General features: G+C 34.1%; 4 protein-coding genes across 9 annotated transcripts; 2 read left to right on the top strand and 2 right to left on the bottom strand.

Moving 5' to 3' along the window:
- The first annotated feature begins 1,072 nt into the window (after positions 1 to 1,072).
- On the top strand, positions 1,073 to 4,624 carry LOC127243257 (uncharacterized). Its single transcript, XM_051263177.1, has 2 exons — positions 1,073 to 1,415; positions 4,175 to 4,624. The coding sequence occupies exons 1-2, from the start codon at positions 1,334 to 1,336 to the stop codon at positions 4,378 to 4,380; spliced, it is 288 nt and encodes a 95-aa protein (XP_051119134.1). The 5' UTR covers positions 1,073 to 1,333; the 3' UTR covers positions 4,381 to 4,624.
- Positions 3,999 to 7,103, bottom strand: LOC127243255 (uncharacterized). 5 transcript variants are annotated; one of them, XM_051263174.1, is made up of 6 exons: positions 6,735 to 7,103; positions 5,341 to 6,566; positions 5,141 to 5,233; positions 4,985 to 5,053; positions 4,699 to 4,773; positions 3,999 to 4,356 (listed from the first exon to the last, which is right to left on the bottom strand). In XM_051263174.1, exons 2-3 carry the CDS (start codon positions 6,248 to 6,250, stop codon positions 5,205 to 5,207), a joined length of 939 nt encoding a protein of 312 aa, XP_051119131.1. In that variant the 5' UTR covers positions 6,251 to 6,566; positions 6,735 to 7,103; the 3' UTR covers positions 3,999 to 4,356; positions 4,699 to 4,773; positions 4,985 to 5,053; positions 5,141 to 5,204. The 5 variants fall into 5 exon arrangements, with proteins under 5 accessions (XP_051119131.1, XP_051119132.1, XP_051119129.1 ...); XM_051263175.1 differs by having other exon boundaries at positions 4,699 to 4,789; positions 5,341 to 6,532; XM_051263172.1 differs by having other exon boundaries at positions 5,341 to 6,532.
- Positions 7,104 to 9,185: 2,082 nt separating this feature from the next.
- LOC127243670 (ubiquitin receptor RAD23b-like) lies at positions 9,186 to 12,498 on the top strand. Of its 2 annotated transcripts, none has more exons than XM_051263803.1 (12): positions 9,186 to 9,385; positions 10,025 to 10,186; positions 10,308 to 10,346; positions 10,447 to 10,511; positions 10,613 to 10,657; positions 10,754 to 10,931; positions 11,020 to 11,142; positions 11,225 to 11,290; positions 11,538 to 11,585; positions 11,662 to 11,771; positions 11,997 to 12,075; positions 12,155 to 12,498. In XM_051263803.1, exons 1-12 carry the CDS (start codon positions 9,320 to 9,322, stop codon positions 12,269 to 12,271), a joined length of 1,098 nt encoding a protein of 365 aa, XP_051119760.1. In that variant the 5' UTR covers positions 9,186 to 9,319; the 3' UTR covers positions 12,272 to 12,498. The 2 variants fall into 2 exon arrangements, with proteins under 2 accessions (XP_051119760.1, XP_051119759.1); XM_051263802.1 differs by having other exon boundaries at positions 10,444 to 10,511.
- Positions 12,499 to 12,978: 480 nt separating this feature from the next.
- On the bottom strand, positions 12,979 to 15,432 carry LOC127243418 (uncharacterized). The gene is made up of 5 exons (XM_051263422.1): positions 14,944 to 15,432; positions 14,167 to 14,384; positions 13,833 to 13,961; positions 13,335 to 13,466; positions 12,979 to 13,216 (listed from the first exon to the last, which is right to left on the bottom strand). The coding sequence occupies exons 1-5, from the start codon at positions 15,269 to 15,271 to the stop codon at positions 13,103 to 13,105; spliced, it is 921 nt and encodes a 306-aa protein (XP_051119379.1). The 5' UTR covers positions 15,272 to 15,432; the 3' UTR covers positions 12,979 to 13,102.
- Between the last annotated feature and the right edge of the window lie 314 nt (positions 15,433 to 15,746).

The following is a 15,746-nucleotide window of genomic DNA, read 5'->3' as shown; positions in this document are numbered from 1 at the left end:
TAGTTATACAAGTGTTGTATGAGAATATATGGTGCGCTTAAATCAACTATTGTTTGTGCCGTATAAAGCTATAACATGTGCTGTATTTGTATTATATGAATGTATACAGTGTGCTGCCTGTAATAACACTGTGTGTTAACTGATAGCACACCCTGTGTTGCGATGTGTTATCAACAATTCAGCGGTGGTAGCCATCGTCATATATATTATGAATAGTGTAAAAATTAATTGTAAAATATAAATAAACATATATTTAAGTTTTAAAAAATATATATTTGATTTGCAATTAAAAAATAAAAAAAAGAAATCACCATTATTCAATTTATTACACGATTATAAATAAAAATAAATTATTTTTTTTCACCAAAAATTATTTAATTTCAAAATTTAATCAAAAGCTGAATCTCAAACACAAACCAAACAAGCTGATAACATATTCCCCCGTTTATACATAATTTGTCAATTCTTCTATTCCGACTTGTCCAACATAAATTATTATTTTTATTTTTTAAATATAATTATACATTTTAATCGTATTTTAAATTTCACATTTTATAATTTTTTTTATTTTAATTAAATTATTTAATTATTTTAATTTTAATTTATAATTATTTTTATCGTATTATAATGATTTTTACTGATATATTTTTTAACTTCATATATAATTAGTTTATTTATTACGATCTCAATCAATTATGGATGCTAATTTAAGAGGAAAGGGTTCAACGGGTATGTTTACTTTATACTATAATATTAGTATTTTATTTATTTATTTATTTTTGTATGTGAAAGTCAAATATCATGTAATATAGTATTATAAACTAACTTAATAGCATGATTTTATTGTCGCAAAATTATTTTTTATTATAAAATTTACTATAAAAAAAAAAAAAAACTTTCAAATTTAAATATTATAGTGTAGGAAAAAGATGTTGGGCCGAATAAAATTCGAAAGCCCAACAGAAGTTGCATAGTAGTCCACGTGTCAAAACCTGGTTCGGCTGACGTCAGGTGTCGGTGAACCGACTCGCATTATAATATTTCCGCGTGGCGTAACGGCTAAAACGAGCGCTTTTACTCAAAAGCCCAAACTCTCTCTCTCTCCTTCTCTCCCTCTCTCTCACACAGTTCACACACATATACTCGATTTCTGCATGTAGATGTAGATATACCACCGGAAATTGGTTGATTTTCCGCTACTCAGACTCTACAAATTGAAGGATTCGAGTTGGGGGAATTTCGGAGGAAATATTTAGTTCTGGCTGGGTTAAGGGTGGTGCTGAGTCGACTCGGCGGTGGAAACCGGCGGAGGAATAAGGTGAAGATTAAAGTGATGGAATGGTGGCACAACATCGTCTTCCCCGTACGGCGCGCCTGGTTTGCTATTTCCGCGCGTATTAGAGCTCGAAAAAATGGTTAGTTTCCTGTAATTTTGGTTATTTGTTTTGTTCGCTTGTTTTTCTGGATGAACTTAGCTCCGAGTTTAATTAGGATCCTCCGATTACAAATCCGAATTGTTTCTTTGAAGTGATTGATTTTGTATATGTGTTTTTGTATGTTAGGTTGTCGATTTAGTAAAGGTTTATTGTTGTTCTGTTGATAATCGTGTAAAGTATGGTTTGAATCAAAATGTCCTGTTTGTGTAGCTTTGAATTTTCAACATTGTTAATGGATTCATCCTTGAATAGAAGAAACTAGGCTTTGTTTTAGAGGTGCAGGAGGACTAATTGCTTTTGAATTCGACTAGTATAGTGGAAATTGTGCTTTTTAAGCTCGTAGTTTGTGTATGGAATGTTCTAGCTAAAACAAGTCAAGAAAAAAGGCTTTACATCAATTTTAGTTATTGAGAAAAGCACTTTAGATATAATTCTGTTGTGTTAGATATACTCAAGATCACTGTGTTAGACTCATGACCTTTCACCAAATTCACTGTGTTAGATAAATAATTGTTTCAATTATTATTATTTTTTTAAATAGAAAAGAAATATTAATGTGATGTTTTTAAAGATTTAGGTGTGTTTGGAAGTGGTTTTGAAGTTGGATTTTGGGTTGAAATTCAAATTGAAATAGTTTATTTGATAGAAAATAAGTGTAATATTTTATTTGCGGTAAAAAGTTGAAAACTGCGACACAAAGAAACACACATTAATTTATCGAAAATAAGTGTTCAATTCTATGTTAGCATTACATAAATTATACTAAATTAGTTTTGTTTATCCAAAAACACATTAAAAAGTTATTCTTATGCTAAAAGATTTCAAATAACCCAAAACATGAAACAGAATATCTATATATACATCACTTCATGCTCCAGCCTAACTTTTTTGTGTGTTTCTTATCAATTTGAATTGGGTTTGGAATTCGGATATTATATCTAAATAATATTTTATTTCGAGAATATAAAATCTAAATAGTAAAAGATTGAATAGTAACTTAAAAAGAAACTCACCCTTGTTTCTTGTTTTGACCTTTCTTAAAATATGATGCCTTTAACAAATTCTGTGAAAGAATTTGGATGAACTGAATAGCAATTGGTGAAGTGCAAAATTTGGGAATATGGATTGATTCCTACTTTCACATAGCTTTAATTTGTTCTATGTTATTGTCATCCACTTGCTGATTAAATTGTTGTCCTTCTAAAATGGTGTTTGACGCACTAATGATGGTTTTGGAGCAGAATTCCTTTTGTCTTTAGCACAATAATGTTACTCACACAAAATATATAATATATATGTATGTATCTAAAGATTCCATTTCTAGTTGCTTGTGCTTACTTACATCCACTCAGTGAATTCCACTAAATGACACCCATAATATATATATATATATATGAGTGTGTGATTTTGGAGGGATCAATGTGTAATAATCCAATGTCATTAGTGACAGAAGCTTCTAACTACCAAATCGTGCCCCACTTGCATTTGTTATATTTTGTCTCCTTTCAAAACTTCAAATTTAAAAAAATATTTGTGCTTCTTAGTCATCCAATCTTCAATATTTTTGAATTTCAAAGTGGGCTAAAGCATCAATACCGTGGTTTGTTTTTTGTCACTTTGATTCTATTCTTGTTTGACTGAAGGCCATTCAAGAATATTATCAAGATATCTATATATATCACATGTGTGTATATCTATATGTAGCAAGATGAGAAAAATAGATAAATAGATGGATATTTATTTCATCTGTATTCTACCCCAAAAAAGATAGAGCAAATTCTCATCAGATCCTCCTGTTAAGGAATATTGAAAACTTCCTGTCTTTTGCTGTCATTTCAGTTATATGAGAGGAATAATAAACACAGGCTCCTGCCAAACATTTTCTTTCTTTCATATTATTCTCACACTCTCATAAAAATATCAAAATAGATGTGCCTTTACAACCTAAGATATTTTAATCTTTACATACATCCTTACTATCTCTTAACATTCGGGAATTTATTGGCTCGATACTGATTGCCCCAATCAACATATAACAAATACTATAAATAGTGTATTAAAATATAATAGACACTGTATGTTATACTCCATCCATCCGTCTCAATTGAAATAGATCACTTGAAATTTTATAATAGACTAAAAATAATAATATTGTTTAGGAGAAGTGCGTAAATTTTTTTGACATTTTAATAATTGTATATGTAATAGTATGTTTGTAATTAATATAGAAATTAAACAGTATTTTGACATTAGTGTTTGATTAATTTTTCGAAAATTGTAAAAAATATATTTTGAATCGAGACTAAGGGAGTATAAGATATTAATATGTATTATAAGTTCTACTTTATATGTATATTGTTTAATATACTCCATCCGTTCCTTAACAATCTATCCATTTTTTCATTTCGGTCCGTCCCATAATAAAGTATCTATTTACTTTTTCAGTAAACAATATTACACCACTAGGATAATTTAGTTCTTTTACTTTTATTTCTACTAAATCTCAATATAATACTAATAATATCTCTAAATTTTTTTGCAAAAAGTAAATGGATAGATAAATATAAAACGGATGGGGGACTATATATTACTGTACTATCAACACTATGCTAATTATAAAACTCATTAACCACCGTGCAAACAATAAAAGTATATACACTTAATAGAAAAAGGGAGTATTTTTACGTTAGTTCCGAAACTAAAAAAAATCTCGATATTTTTATATTTTTCGTTTTCAGGCGCCGGGCTCCTTAAACTCCACGACGACATCCAAACCTGCGGCTACGAGGATGTCCAAATCATGTGGGAAATGCTGAGGAGGACCGAGCCAGAAATAGCTCCCCGCAGCGCCATGCGCAAGCCCAGATGGTTCTTGAGGAACTTCGCGTGGTCCAGCCACGGCGCACGAGCGCCTCCATCCCTGTCCGTGGATCAAACTCAGTGAGCGAAATGCTCCAATCGCAGCTGCCTTAAAAAAGCATCATCGTACGATGCGCAAAGGCCGGCGTAAACATAATACAGATACATGTTTGTCTACTTTTCTCTCATAAACAAGACTCGGACAAAAAAAAAAACAGCAAGATGTGTAGTCACTTTGTAAATATGCTCGTGATATCCGAAAATGTAGTTTGGATAAAAAGAGGTTTTGCTCTGTTTAGAGCTCTTTCGAATAAAACAATGTTAGAAAAGATGTTCGACAAAAATAAACCACGAGACAACATAAACTAAACTCCTCGTAATAAAATGAACCAAACTCGAGTACCTCAAAGTCGAGACATACGAGGTTTCCAGTCTTGTCTGTGCTCTGCATATAAACACCCGTAGTATCACCCGACTCCTGGCCAATGTAAGAACTATCATACACAAAAAAAGAAACCGGATTTCCAATAGGAACAATAAATCGTTCGTAAAGAATCGACCAGCATCAACAAACAAAGTTAAAGAATCGAGCAGCCTAATGCTTAACAAAAATGCTCGAAAAAACGGTAAGATTTTCATTATAAAACAACGGTAAGGCCAAAATAATCGATAGAAATGAAACTACGTACACACGACTAATGCATCATCGAATCCCACTCTTCTTCTCCCTCGATGGATAAACGAACTCCATTTATTCCCTGCAAAAAATGTCGTAGGATTTCTCAACGAAGTATAATTTACGGGACAAAGAAAGAATACAAAGGAGGGGATACCACTAATCGTACCGCAATGCAACAAGATTTCTGAATCGATCTTATCTGAATTGCCTCCGATCATCGGTTCTTCCCATCATTGCAAACCCCGATCGTGAAGATGTCCTACAAAAACACCGTTTTGGCCAATTTCCATAACGAAATCCAGGCAAAATGTTATATGTCGAATAGATGTGTACATATTATCTCCAGCAACAAAGGCCAGTCCTCACCAAGTTTTCGTCGATTCAGCTCCATAGAAACTCTGAAGTCCTTTGAAGAAATCGGGCATCGAGTATTCTCATCACCGTTTTGAAGAAAACCGTTAATAAGTTTCATATTATTGTGCGGCTTCATCTTCAATCTAAGCTGCCCGACGTCAACGCACGACTTGATCAATCTTTTCATGTAAAAGTCTAAACCATAGTTCAATACGTCGGCTGAATCCACCGACGTCCCTTCAAGACCCTCGGTTACGGCAATTTGTTCCATCCGTTCCCTTAGCGTTAAACTGTCCGACAATGCAACATCATTTAGTATCCTCGTCGATCTAAAGTTACTCGTTTCGGGTGGATCACGGTGTGCTCGGGAAATAAAGCAAACACCAGAAGGAGCTGAAATTGGACTTTTGGCGAAAGCCTCGTTTTCCACAACTCTAACTACCGTATCACCTCCGTTCTTGCTACTTACCACATCGTAATTTTCATTCTCCGATTGGATTTCCCGAGCAATACGATTCGAGTGCAAATCTCGATTCTTCAATTTAGCATTACCGCCATTCGATTGAGTTGCAAGACCACTACCACGACGATCTCCGATTCTCCTATCACGAAGCATCATACAGTTGTACAATCCATTCTGCTTCGAAACATCAACCATGCATGGAAAAGGCACATCTTTCGCGCCACAAACATTTCTGATTATCGAACGAATGAGATGATTGTGAAGCGGAATGTTCTCCCGTCCCACGATTCTGCGACAGATCCTATTGAATTCGACCTTGTTCACCTTCAAGCTCAAGAACATACTTAAAAAGTAAAAGTAATGGTTCGATCCTTCTGGCCCGAGTTTCTTCACCATTAAAACTTTCAATTCGACAAGATCGATCCGTCCACGACGAAAATGAAGCTGCAGAGGCTGCATGATCTCTCCTATACCTTCTATCTTCTTCCTCCTCAATAATCCATTTTAACATAACAATGGCGGACAACCTTAACCTCTAATTAGGGTTTCCTCTTCAACTACTGTAAAACAACACTTTCCAAACATGATGAAAGCTCTTCAACAATGGCGGAGCTCATTTCAATCTCCAAATATCTTAAAATTTTCTCACAATCTCTGTCTCCCTCCAAAACCCCCAAACTTCAGAGTATTGTTAAATTAATCAACACAGTAAATTCCAGCGAATCGTTTATCGAACTAATCCTAAAAAAATGAAACAAATGTTACAAATCCTCACCTGAAATTGAACAATAATACAAATGCCAATCACCTCAATGGAAGAATCGAGCTCGATTACTGAACTTCAGTTTCATGTCGATATGTTCGAATTCGAAGAACGTCGAATTAACTACAACAATATCGAACTTTGAAATGAAATAACAGTTCGTAAAAATCTTGGACTGACCTTATTGAAGCTCTTCGAAATTCGATTGAAAAATTAATCGCGAAACACTCTGAGCTGTATTGTTCGATCGACCACTCTCAAACTCGTATTGCTGATTCCATCATTGCTGTTACTTCACAATTTTTCTCGGCATTCTCTGCTATTTCTTCGAAAATTAGATTCTGAATCCAAAGATTGAATCGAAGCCGTTTTCTTTTCAATGGATTCTCTCTCCGATCGATCTCGTCGTCGATACTCACCTCTCGCGTTCCCTGCTTGATTAGGATTTGTGAATTTCCGTTGAATGGTACGGTACAACTTCTCATGCACCGAGTACAACATATAGGAATTATTCTGAAAATGATGTACCCTAGTCCGGCAGGGGTAAAAACAACTCGCACTAGAGCCGCAAATACTGAACCACTACCCGATAACAATTCGACCTAAAATAATTGAATTTGGATCAAAATAATATATTAATATTTATTATATATTTATTATATATGTAAAATAATTAAAATTTAATAAATTTTTATAAATTACTTTAAATTAAATTTAATTTTAAATAATTCAACTTAATTTATGTTTAAACTAATAAAAATTAATTATATATACGAGTGAACACAAATTAATCTGAATTTATACGACAATAAACAGATCGAATTATAATTAAATAATTTAACTAGTTTAAAGTATAATCCGAATCGACCAAGCTCTCGTTGCTATTATCACTTATCATCGCAGAAGCCTCGTTACTCCACGCGACTTGCGATAGTGGACAACACTTGCCACCTCATTGGATAAACGAAAACACCCTAAATTATCTTATTATATTTATATTTTATTTTATTTTGAAAAATAGTTTCAATTGTATAAGAATTTTAAAAGATTTAATAATAATAATAAAATTTCTGTTGGAAAATTTATTTTTAGACTCATTGTAAGTCGAAAGATTTAAATTTGCTTTCATTAAAAAAAATTTGATCAATTTTACTTTATTAAAATCACAATTAATCAATTTAAATTTCATGATAAGAGATGAAATTCCGATCATTTGAATATGGTCATAATATAAACATTATTCACAATAAATGTGTACCAAAATCAAACTTTAAAGAAAAAAAAAAATCAATCATTTCTTTATTGCAATATACTTCCTTCGTTCTATATCTATATATTCATTTGTTTGGAAATGGATACTTTTGTTATAGAACAAACCAAAATAAAAAAAATAGATAAATTGTTAAAAAAATAAAGAAATAATATTTAAGGCTCGCGTTTGTGTCTGTGTGCTCGTGTGAATATTTATAGATATCATATGCACAAAGAGCTTATGTCCTAAATATCTATGCAGGTTTGAGGCAGTGTCGCAGCGCAGCCTCCCAGACAACATCGATTTGGTCGACTGAAATATCTCCAACCTCATGACACTCCCAACCTTCGAGAAAATGAACTAATCCTCCGGCGTGGCAGGCGGGAACGACGCTTCTTTGCATAGTATACTAGTAAAAAATACGTCAAAAGAATTCCTTGTTAGATATACATGTACGCTCGCAACGAGATAATATATATATATAATGACTCTGTTCATCTAATATTTTTAAATAAATTAATTTTTTTATGTGTAACTTTAAGAATATAAAATATATTATTTTATATTAAATATTTGAATTTTTCTAATGAATATTTAATTTTTTAAAGTTTATTTGCAATGTGTACATAGAGAATTGTATAAAATATATAAAATACTACATCTGTCTGATTTTATATTTTGTCGTGTTAATATTTGAATATGAATTATTATATCAAAACATAGTATAAATTAAGAAAAAATTGCAAAAAATACTTCTATTGTGTTATAATACTAATAGAAAAAATTTGTAAAAAAAATTATACAAATATAAATATATTTTTAATGTTAAGTACAATAACGCAAAAGGTAAATGTGACCCAGTATTATTTTTGAAAAATCACAATTCTAAAAAATCTTGCACAAACAGACCGAATATATAAAGTCTGTTTACTTTGAGATTTAGGTTTTGCATTTGAGTTATATAAAAATTTATTATATGAGATACATTTTTAATTATTTATTAATTATACCCCTCCTAAATTTCCGTGTATACGATAATTAGAACAAAATATCCCGGATGAAAGGGGGTAATATTTATTTGTAAAAAAATAAAAAAATAAATAAATTGGGGGTAAAGAAGGAGTATAATATAGGATATCGTTTTAAATCAATTTTAAAATATTTCAAATTAAAGTTAGGCCCAATATTTAATATTTAATGGGCTCAATAAATAGGTTCACGTATGGGCCTAATAAGTATTTCAGAAAAGGTTTGGACTAATGGGCCGGCCCATAAAAACGATAAATTGGAATTTGGACTGGCAGGTGTCACGCGCGCCGCACGTGTCCAATCGGTTTTGATAAATTTGGAATTGAAAGAACCGCTCAATGGCTTCGAAAGAGTGCTGTTTTATTTTCCCCTTTTCGTTCATATCGTTGGATCCAGCGGTGTGCCGTTAGGGTTTGAAAAATAAATTTATTTTTTTCTGTAATTTGTTCAGAATTCTGAATCTGAATTGTTGGAATTCGTCGATATGAAGCTCACTGTGAAAACTCTCAAAGGCAGCCACTTCCAAATCAGCGTCAATCCCAACGACACCGTAAGTAACCCCCTCTTTTACCCCCTTTTTATTCGATGCATTCATTGATTGTGTGCGCGCTTTAATGGAACGTGTCAGAAATGGCGCCTCTTTCGTTTTGAGTTTTGGTAATTTGGAAAACGTAGTCATGGTTTGCCCTCGTAGAAGCATTTTTGCGTAATTAGTGACTCTTTATTTATGTTGTCAAATTTTTAAATGTTCTAGGATGTTGCGACGGATTTAATTAATCGATTGTATGGATTATTGAATCAGTTCAGTTTAGTTGCGGTAAATGATGGTGTATATGCATTCATTATCAACGGGTGGAAGAATTTAAACAGCAATTGAGTATGTAAAATTTGAAGAGAATCATAAATTTAATAGGATAATTTGCGTTTCGTATTATAATTGATTGAATTTTAGGGTTTTGGTGTTGTTTGATATGATTCTGAAATGAAGGTTATCTGCTTGTTGCCAACCGTACATTTCAACTGCAGAGGTCATACTGGGTGTTTTTACTCAAGATTTTCTTCCACATGTATTAGTGCAAAAGTTTTAAGGCATAAATAATGTACTGTAGCTTGTTCGTGGTGCGTTTAGCCATTGTATATGTCTTATGTTTATAGCTGTGAATAATGTGGATTTGTGTGTTTATCATAGATGATGGCTGTCAAGAAGCGTATTGAAGATGTGCAAGGGAAAGATAATTATCCATGTGGTCATCAGTTGTTGATTCATAATGGTAAAGTATTGAAAGACGAAAGCACTTTGGCTGAAAACAAGGTTTCTGAAGATGGTTTTCTTGTTGTTATGTTAAGCAAGGTATGGTTATTGTTTTTTAATTATGGAAATGTACTTAATTATTTGTACCCTTATCTCTATTCATGAAACCTTAGAGTTGATTGAAGTGTCTTGAAACCTCTATTTCTTGTGCATTTTGTAGAGCAAAAATTTGGGTTCAAGTTCGTCAACATCCTCACAGGTGCATTTATTTTTTCTTTCCTTAGTTCATGTGCAATTATATTTAATGTTCTTGTGTTGTGTTGTGTTGTGAGATTTCTCGTTCCTAATTGTTTAAGCAGCCTGCACCTACTGCTACACCAGCTAGCAACCCTTCTCCTGCAGCTGAAGCTCCAGCACCGGCACTGTGAGTTTTCATGTTGCCCTGCAGTTTATCATCGGAAGGTTTTTCATTATTCGTGTTTGTATATATATATACCCCTTTATGAGATTGCTTCTATCATTTAGGGTACCCAAGAACAACGAATCAGCTTCCATTGCTCAAACGACAGCGTATGGATTCTCTTTATCTGCGATTGTCTGATTGATTATTCTGTGTGCTCTGTTAAGTCATCAGAATAAATATATAATCAATTATTGCTTCTGCAGTGACCCTGCAGTTCCTTATTCAGAAGCTGCTTCCAATTTAGTTGCTGGCAATAATCTTGAGCAGACTATTCAGCAATTAATTGATATGGGCGGGGGTAGTTGGGACAAAGAGACAGTAACACGTGCACTCCGAGCCGCCTATAACAATCCAGAACGAGCAGTGGATTATCTGTATTCTGTATGCTCTAATTGCTTTCTTGTTTAATTGTGCTGATCCATGATAAACAACATTGATCAACTTTATTTATTTATTTTGTGTTGATCAGGGAATCCCGGAGAGCACAGAGGTTGCGCTTCCTTTGGCTCAACCGGCAGCCAATTCTCTTGCTACCTCTGGTCCACCTGCCTCGGGAGCACCAAATTCATCTCCATTGAATCTATTTCCTCAGGTTTTTTTAATCATCTCAAGGCTGCCAATATGGTGTTCTTTTGTTATATACACTTCTGTGTTCAATGTCGCAAACATTCTAGGAGACTGCTTCCGGAGCCTCTGGTGCTGGTGTTGGATCCCTCGAGTTCCTCAGGAACAATCAACAGGTGATATATTCAACTTTGTCGTAACGATTTACATGAAATATTAGGGTAATAGACAAAACAAATCACAACCAAACTATCAAATCGGCATGTCATGCTTATTCTGTGCTTTTCTTCATTTTCTTGAATTTACCACTGAATGTCCCATCCCAACTTAAGTCTGTTTGGCTTTCTTACGCACTGCTTATTTATCATTCTTGAAATGATGATTATGTATGTTAATGGTTCTGTAATTTGCTCCCCACTCCAGTTTCAAGCACTGCGATCACTTGTCCAAACTAATCCACAAATTCTTCAGGTAGGTTTTACTTAATTCTTACATATAGTTTTTCCGGGCTTTTAATTTCTCGGAAATAACTCTGTTTTTTCTACAGCCCATGCTTCTGGAGCTTGGAAAACAAAACCCTTCCCTTTTGAGACTCATAGAAGAAAATCACCAGGAGTTCCTCCAATTAATTGCCGACCCTATTGATGGTTCTGAAGGGTTAGTGCTTATACATATATATATATATTTGTTTCCTTTCTTATCTCGATTTGGATAGAGCATGATGAGGTAGCTGCATTTGTTTTGCACTATGAATAGTAACACACTTATTTTTTCCTTTAGAAAAAATAAAAGCATCTTATCTAATACCTATTTTCAAACCAATTATCTTGACTAACACGATATGGTGTGACTACTACTCGATTTTTATATTTTTACATGTAGGGATGCGTTTGATCAGGCAGAGCCTGAGATGCCTCATGCTGTTAGTGTGACACCAGCCGAGCAGGAAGCCATTGAAAGGGTATGAAAGTAACAATGCCAAATGCTTCAATTCTACTATGTTACTCTTTCTTTAATGATTTGTGTGTGTATATTTGTAGATGGAGGCAATGGGGTTCGACAGAGCTTCTGTGATCGAGGCATTCTTAGCCTGTGATCGCAACGAGGAGCTAGCAGTGAACTACCTGTTGGAGAACAATGGAGATTTTGAGGATTGAATGGAACTTCCTCTCACTGGAAGTTAAAGACATTGATTTTTCATTTAACAGAGGTTTCAACAATTTTTGTCTTTTCCACACCAAGAAAAGATGTTTGTGTTGATGACTGGATTGGATTGGATTGGGAAAGAGATTCTGTTTTCTTTTCTATTTTATTTATTATTATGTTTTCACCAAAAATGGTTGAATTTTTTTAAAAAGAAAAAGGCATACCTACATTTGCCCTATTACCTTCTTTCAACTTTCAAGTAAGTTGCACTCAATTTTACATTAATCCTTGGATTGAATTCATGAAATTCTTATGCTCTGTTTAGACAGGAAATTTTAGGGATAATTAGAGTTTTGGATATTTAAAAATAGTAAAAAATTAGTATTTGATGTGATATTTAAAAAAATATTAAATAGTGCCGAAGTTTTCAAAACTTGATAGAGACAAATATAAACTAATACTCAGATTAGGTCCGACAATAATCAAATTCTAACGGTACGGACATTAAGAATAAAAAAGACATTTTATTAAAAAAGTAAGAAAAATAAAAAATAATTGGGAGTAGTAATTATGAAAATGAACAATGCAATAACACAATTGAAAAACGATTATTTCCAAGATTGAAATGGAATTGATTTTAACACTGTCCTCTCTCCCATTAGTTTGTTTTGAATGTAAAATAAATTAATTTGATATTTTTTTAAAAAAAAATAAAATCTGAATAATAAAAATATATAATAAAATTCACAAAAGAACACTCATTCATCGTTATCATCCTCCAATACACGCCACAATACATGCATACAATCACAGATTGACATACTATATATAATAAGTATATTTTAGACAACCTTGAGTTCTTTGAGCCATGCTGTGTGTAAAGGACAAGGATCTTGTTTGCCCTCACCCACAGCCTTCTCCGACAGCGAATAGAACCACCCGTTTCTCCACTTGAACTGAAGCCACAATATTGCGCGCAATCACGGTGATTGTCAGGATGATCAACAAATGTATCTAACTTTGCACTAAACTTAATACAGCGATGAATTTGGAAGCATCATTAATCATTATTACCTCCTTAACTGCGGTTGGGAAGTGAGCAACGGCTCGGGAATATGCGCAGAGTCTGTCCTCAATACCTTGTTCGAAAACCAGACCTTTTTCTGCAGCTGCAGCTCCTGCAAGCTCCGCTATAATGGCAGATACCTGAAAGATATAACCTCGAATTAGTAGATATTACCGGAAAATTTTATGTAAAATGTCATGTGTAAAATCTATTACATAAAATCCCTATGTTTGTTTACATAATCATAATGTTAATGGGAATATGTTTATATCATTTTTTTGTTAACATGTGAGCGTATGTATGTATGTGAGCATATAATATATGTTGCCACTAAAGTAACACAAGAGTCGATGCAATGATTATCAGTGAAATTAGGGGCCCATAAATAGACGTGATCCAGACTCAATGGAGTTAAAAAATATAATCTACACCATAAATAAAAATCTAAAATATCTCAACAATGCACAAATGAGATGATTTCAAAAAAAGAAAAGATACTTGTTTACCTCAGATCGATATTCCTTCTCGACAGCACCCACAGTTGCTCCTGGATGGCGCGCTCCAACGAGCATGAAAGCACATATCCATATGAGTTTCTCGAGCATTTGCTTCTCAAATGCTTCCTTCTCGAGTACCTATTCACCCAAGGAATTCAGGGCTACATTAACTTTCTAACTATAAGTGGCAGTGCAGATAAATTTCCCATGCCAAACATTTAAAATAAATAAAAAATTAGAGAGGTATATATTCTTATATTTTTCATTAGGTAATGATTTAAGGAAAATACGACAAGATCAGCAAATGTTAGGCATAAACGAGAAACACGTGAAGCGTGATCACCTTGCAAGACAGGCCACCGGCATGCAGTCTCCCAGCAACAGCTGATGCCCATTTACCATAAACAGCCGTCAAGCCCTCGGGATTAGTGTCGGTAATCCCATCAATAGGTGGCTCGCCAAGCTTGGCCACTGCAAAATAGGCAAGAACTTGATCGGCATCGCCTAGGCCTTTACTTTGAAACCAGGGCTCCAGCATTCCATTCTGGAAAAACACCAGATCTGCTACAGCGTCAAAAATTACACAGATATCCGATGGCGTATTGTAGTTGTTAATAATGTTTATCCAATTGGGACGGTGCCATGAACTCATCGATGATTGCAGCATGGAACATTGTGTAGAAATGTAACACTAACAAACTAGATCAAATACAATGTTCTCCATTTTTCTGTAATGAATTTATGGATTGTGCTGTGCTTAGTCGTCTTCCAGTGGAATTGAAACCAAAAATGTGCAACTATAACGCAAATTTGCTCTATAAAAATGAATAATTGACACAGCATCAAAGTATCAAAAGTGTAATCATAGATAAGAACATGATCTTAAAACAAAATTTCAAAAACCAAGTCTCATAGGTTAAGTTAAGCAACCTCAGATTCTAAACATGAACTACTTTAATTAGGTATACTTTCGAATAACATAATGGAAGCACGAAAGTAAGTGACAATTGGAAATTGCAGTATTGCACGAACTTGAGCGACGATTGAATATGAATGTAACAATTAATCGGTATATGGATTTAAACTGATACTGAAGAACACATAAATTCCGAAGTCGTACCGCTCCATCGAGACTTAGGAGTGGAATCAAGCACGGCATCCAGATCATCATTACGAGTACAAACCAAAATAGGTCCAGGGAAATCGAGCGGCACAGATTCCCCTCTCTTCACCAGGACGTCGCTCCCGCCGCCCATGTCCTGAAGAGCTTTCCCTACTCGACCGCCGCCGACGATAACGGCGGGCACTACCTTCTCCGCCGTAGCAGCCATCGGCGAATTCTCGTTCAGTAGAGATGCTCTGAATTTGCAATTGCCGCCGATTCTCGAAGCCGAATTTGTGCAGCGGTGCAAGAGTGAAGCATTACAGAGCGACAGCACGGACGCCATGAGTGCAAAATGGAGATGGAGAAACCATTTTCAGAGCTCGCGTCATTCTTCAATTCAATCTCCCGATTCGAAGAAGAAGACAGCCACTCGTTCTTCAGAACCATATCCAAAGATAATGGGCTGGCCCAATCAATAAACCACAAAGCTGAAGCCCAATTAATGGGCCCATATTAAATTACATAGGACCAACAACATTTTATAAAGCCCAAAAAATTGTTCTATAGTGAATGAAATCAGCCCAAAATAATTTCTAGAGCCCAATTCAGTTCTTAAGCCCAATTAAACTAACTGAAGTCCGTATTATTGGGCTGAATTAATTGGCGTAAGCCCAATTTATTTGTAAAGCCTTCCATAAATTTGGATTATGGTAAATTACCATCCATATATATTTTATTCTAAATGCATCAAATAATTCATGTTTTAAATGTGACGCAAATAAAGAGAGTGAAAGTCTTAAATATTCTTATGAAGAACC

This window comes from Andrographis paniculata, unplaced genomic scaffold (assembly GCF_009805555.1).
Source record: "Andrographis paniculata isolate CXL003 unplaced genomic scaffold, ASM980555v1 Contig95END, whole genome shotgun sequence".
Lineage (NCBI taxonomy): Eukaryota > Viridiplantae > Streptophyta > Magnoliopsida > Lamiales > Acanthaceae > Andrographis > Andrographis paniculata.
Note: the sequence above shows the minus strand (reverse complement) of the source record. Positions and strands in the feature narration are given on the sequence as shown.

Bases quoted from the DNA above. Each gene is read 5' to 3' on its own strand.
- LOC127243418 (XM_051263422.1), bottom strand. From the start codon at position 15,271: ATGGCGTCCGTGCTGTCGCTCTGTAATGCTTCACTCTTGCACCGCTGC. The intron at 14,385-14,943 runs GTACGACTTCGG...ACGCTGTAGCAG, and splicing joins TCCTAAGTCTCGATGGAGCG to ATCTGGTGTTTTTCCAGAAT. The intron at 13,467-13,832 runs GTAAACAAGTAT...TATATCTTTCAG, and splicing joins AGAAGGAATATCGATCTGAG to GTATCTGCCATTATAGCGGA.
- LOC127243257 (XM_051263177.1), top strand. From the start codon at position 1,334: ATGGAATGGTGGCACAACATCGTCTTCCCCGTACGGCGCGCCTGGTTT. The intron at 1,416-4,174 runs GTTAGTTTCCTG...TTTCGTTTTCAG, and splicing joins TATTAGAGCTCGAAAAAATG to GCGCCGGGCTCCTTAAACTC.
- LOC127243670 (XM_051263802.1), top strand. From the start codon at position 9,320: ATGAAGCTCACTGTGAAAACTCTCAAAGGCAGCCACTTCCAAATCAGC. The intron at 11,143-11,224 runs GTTTTTTTAATC...CAAACATTCTAG, and splicing joins CATTGAATCTATTTCCTCAG to GAGACTGCTTCCGGAGCCTC. The intron at 11,772-11,996 runs GTTAGTGCTTAT...TTTTACATGTAG, and splicing joins CCTATTGATGGTTCTGAAGG to GGATGCGTTTGATCAGGCAG.
- LOC127243255 (XM_051263173.1), bottom strand. From the start codon at position 6,250: ATGCAGCCTCTGCAGCTTCATTTTCGTCGTGGACGGATCGATCTTGTC. The intron at 5,234-5,340 runs GTGAGGACTGGC...GTGTTTTTGTAG, and splicing joins GCTGAATCGACGAAAACTTG to GACATCTTCACGATCGGGGT.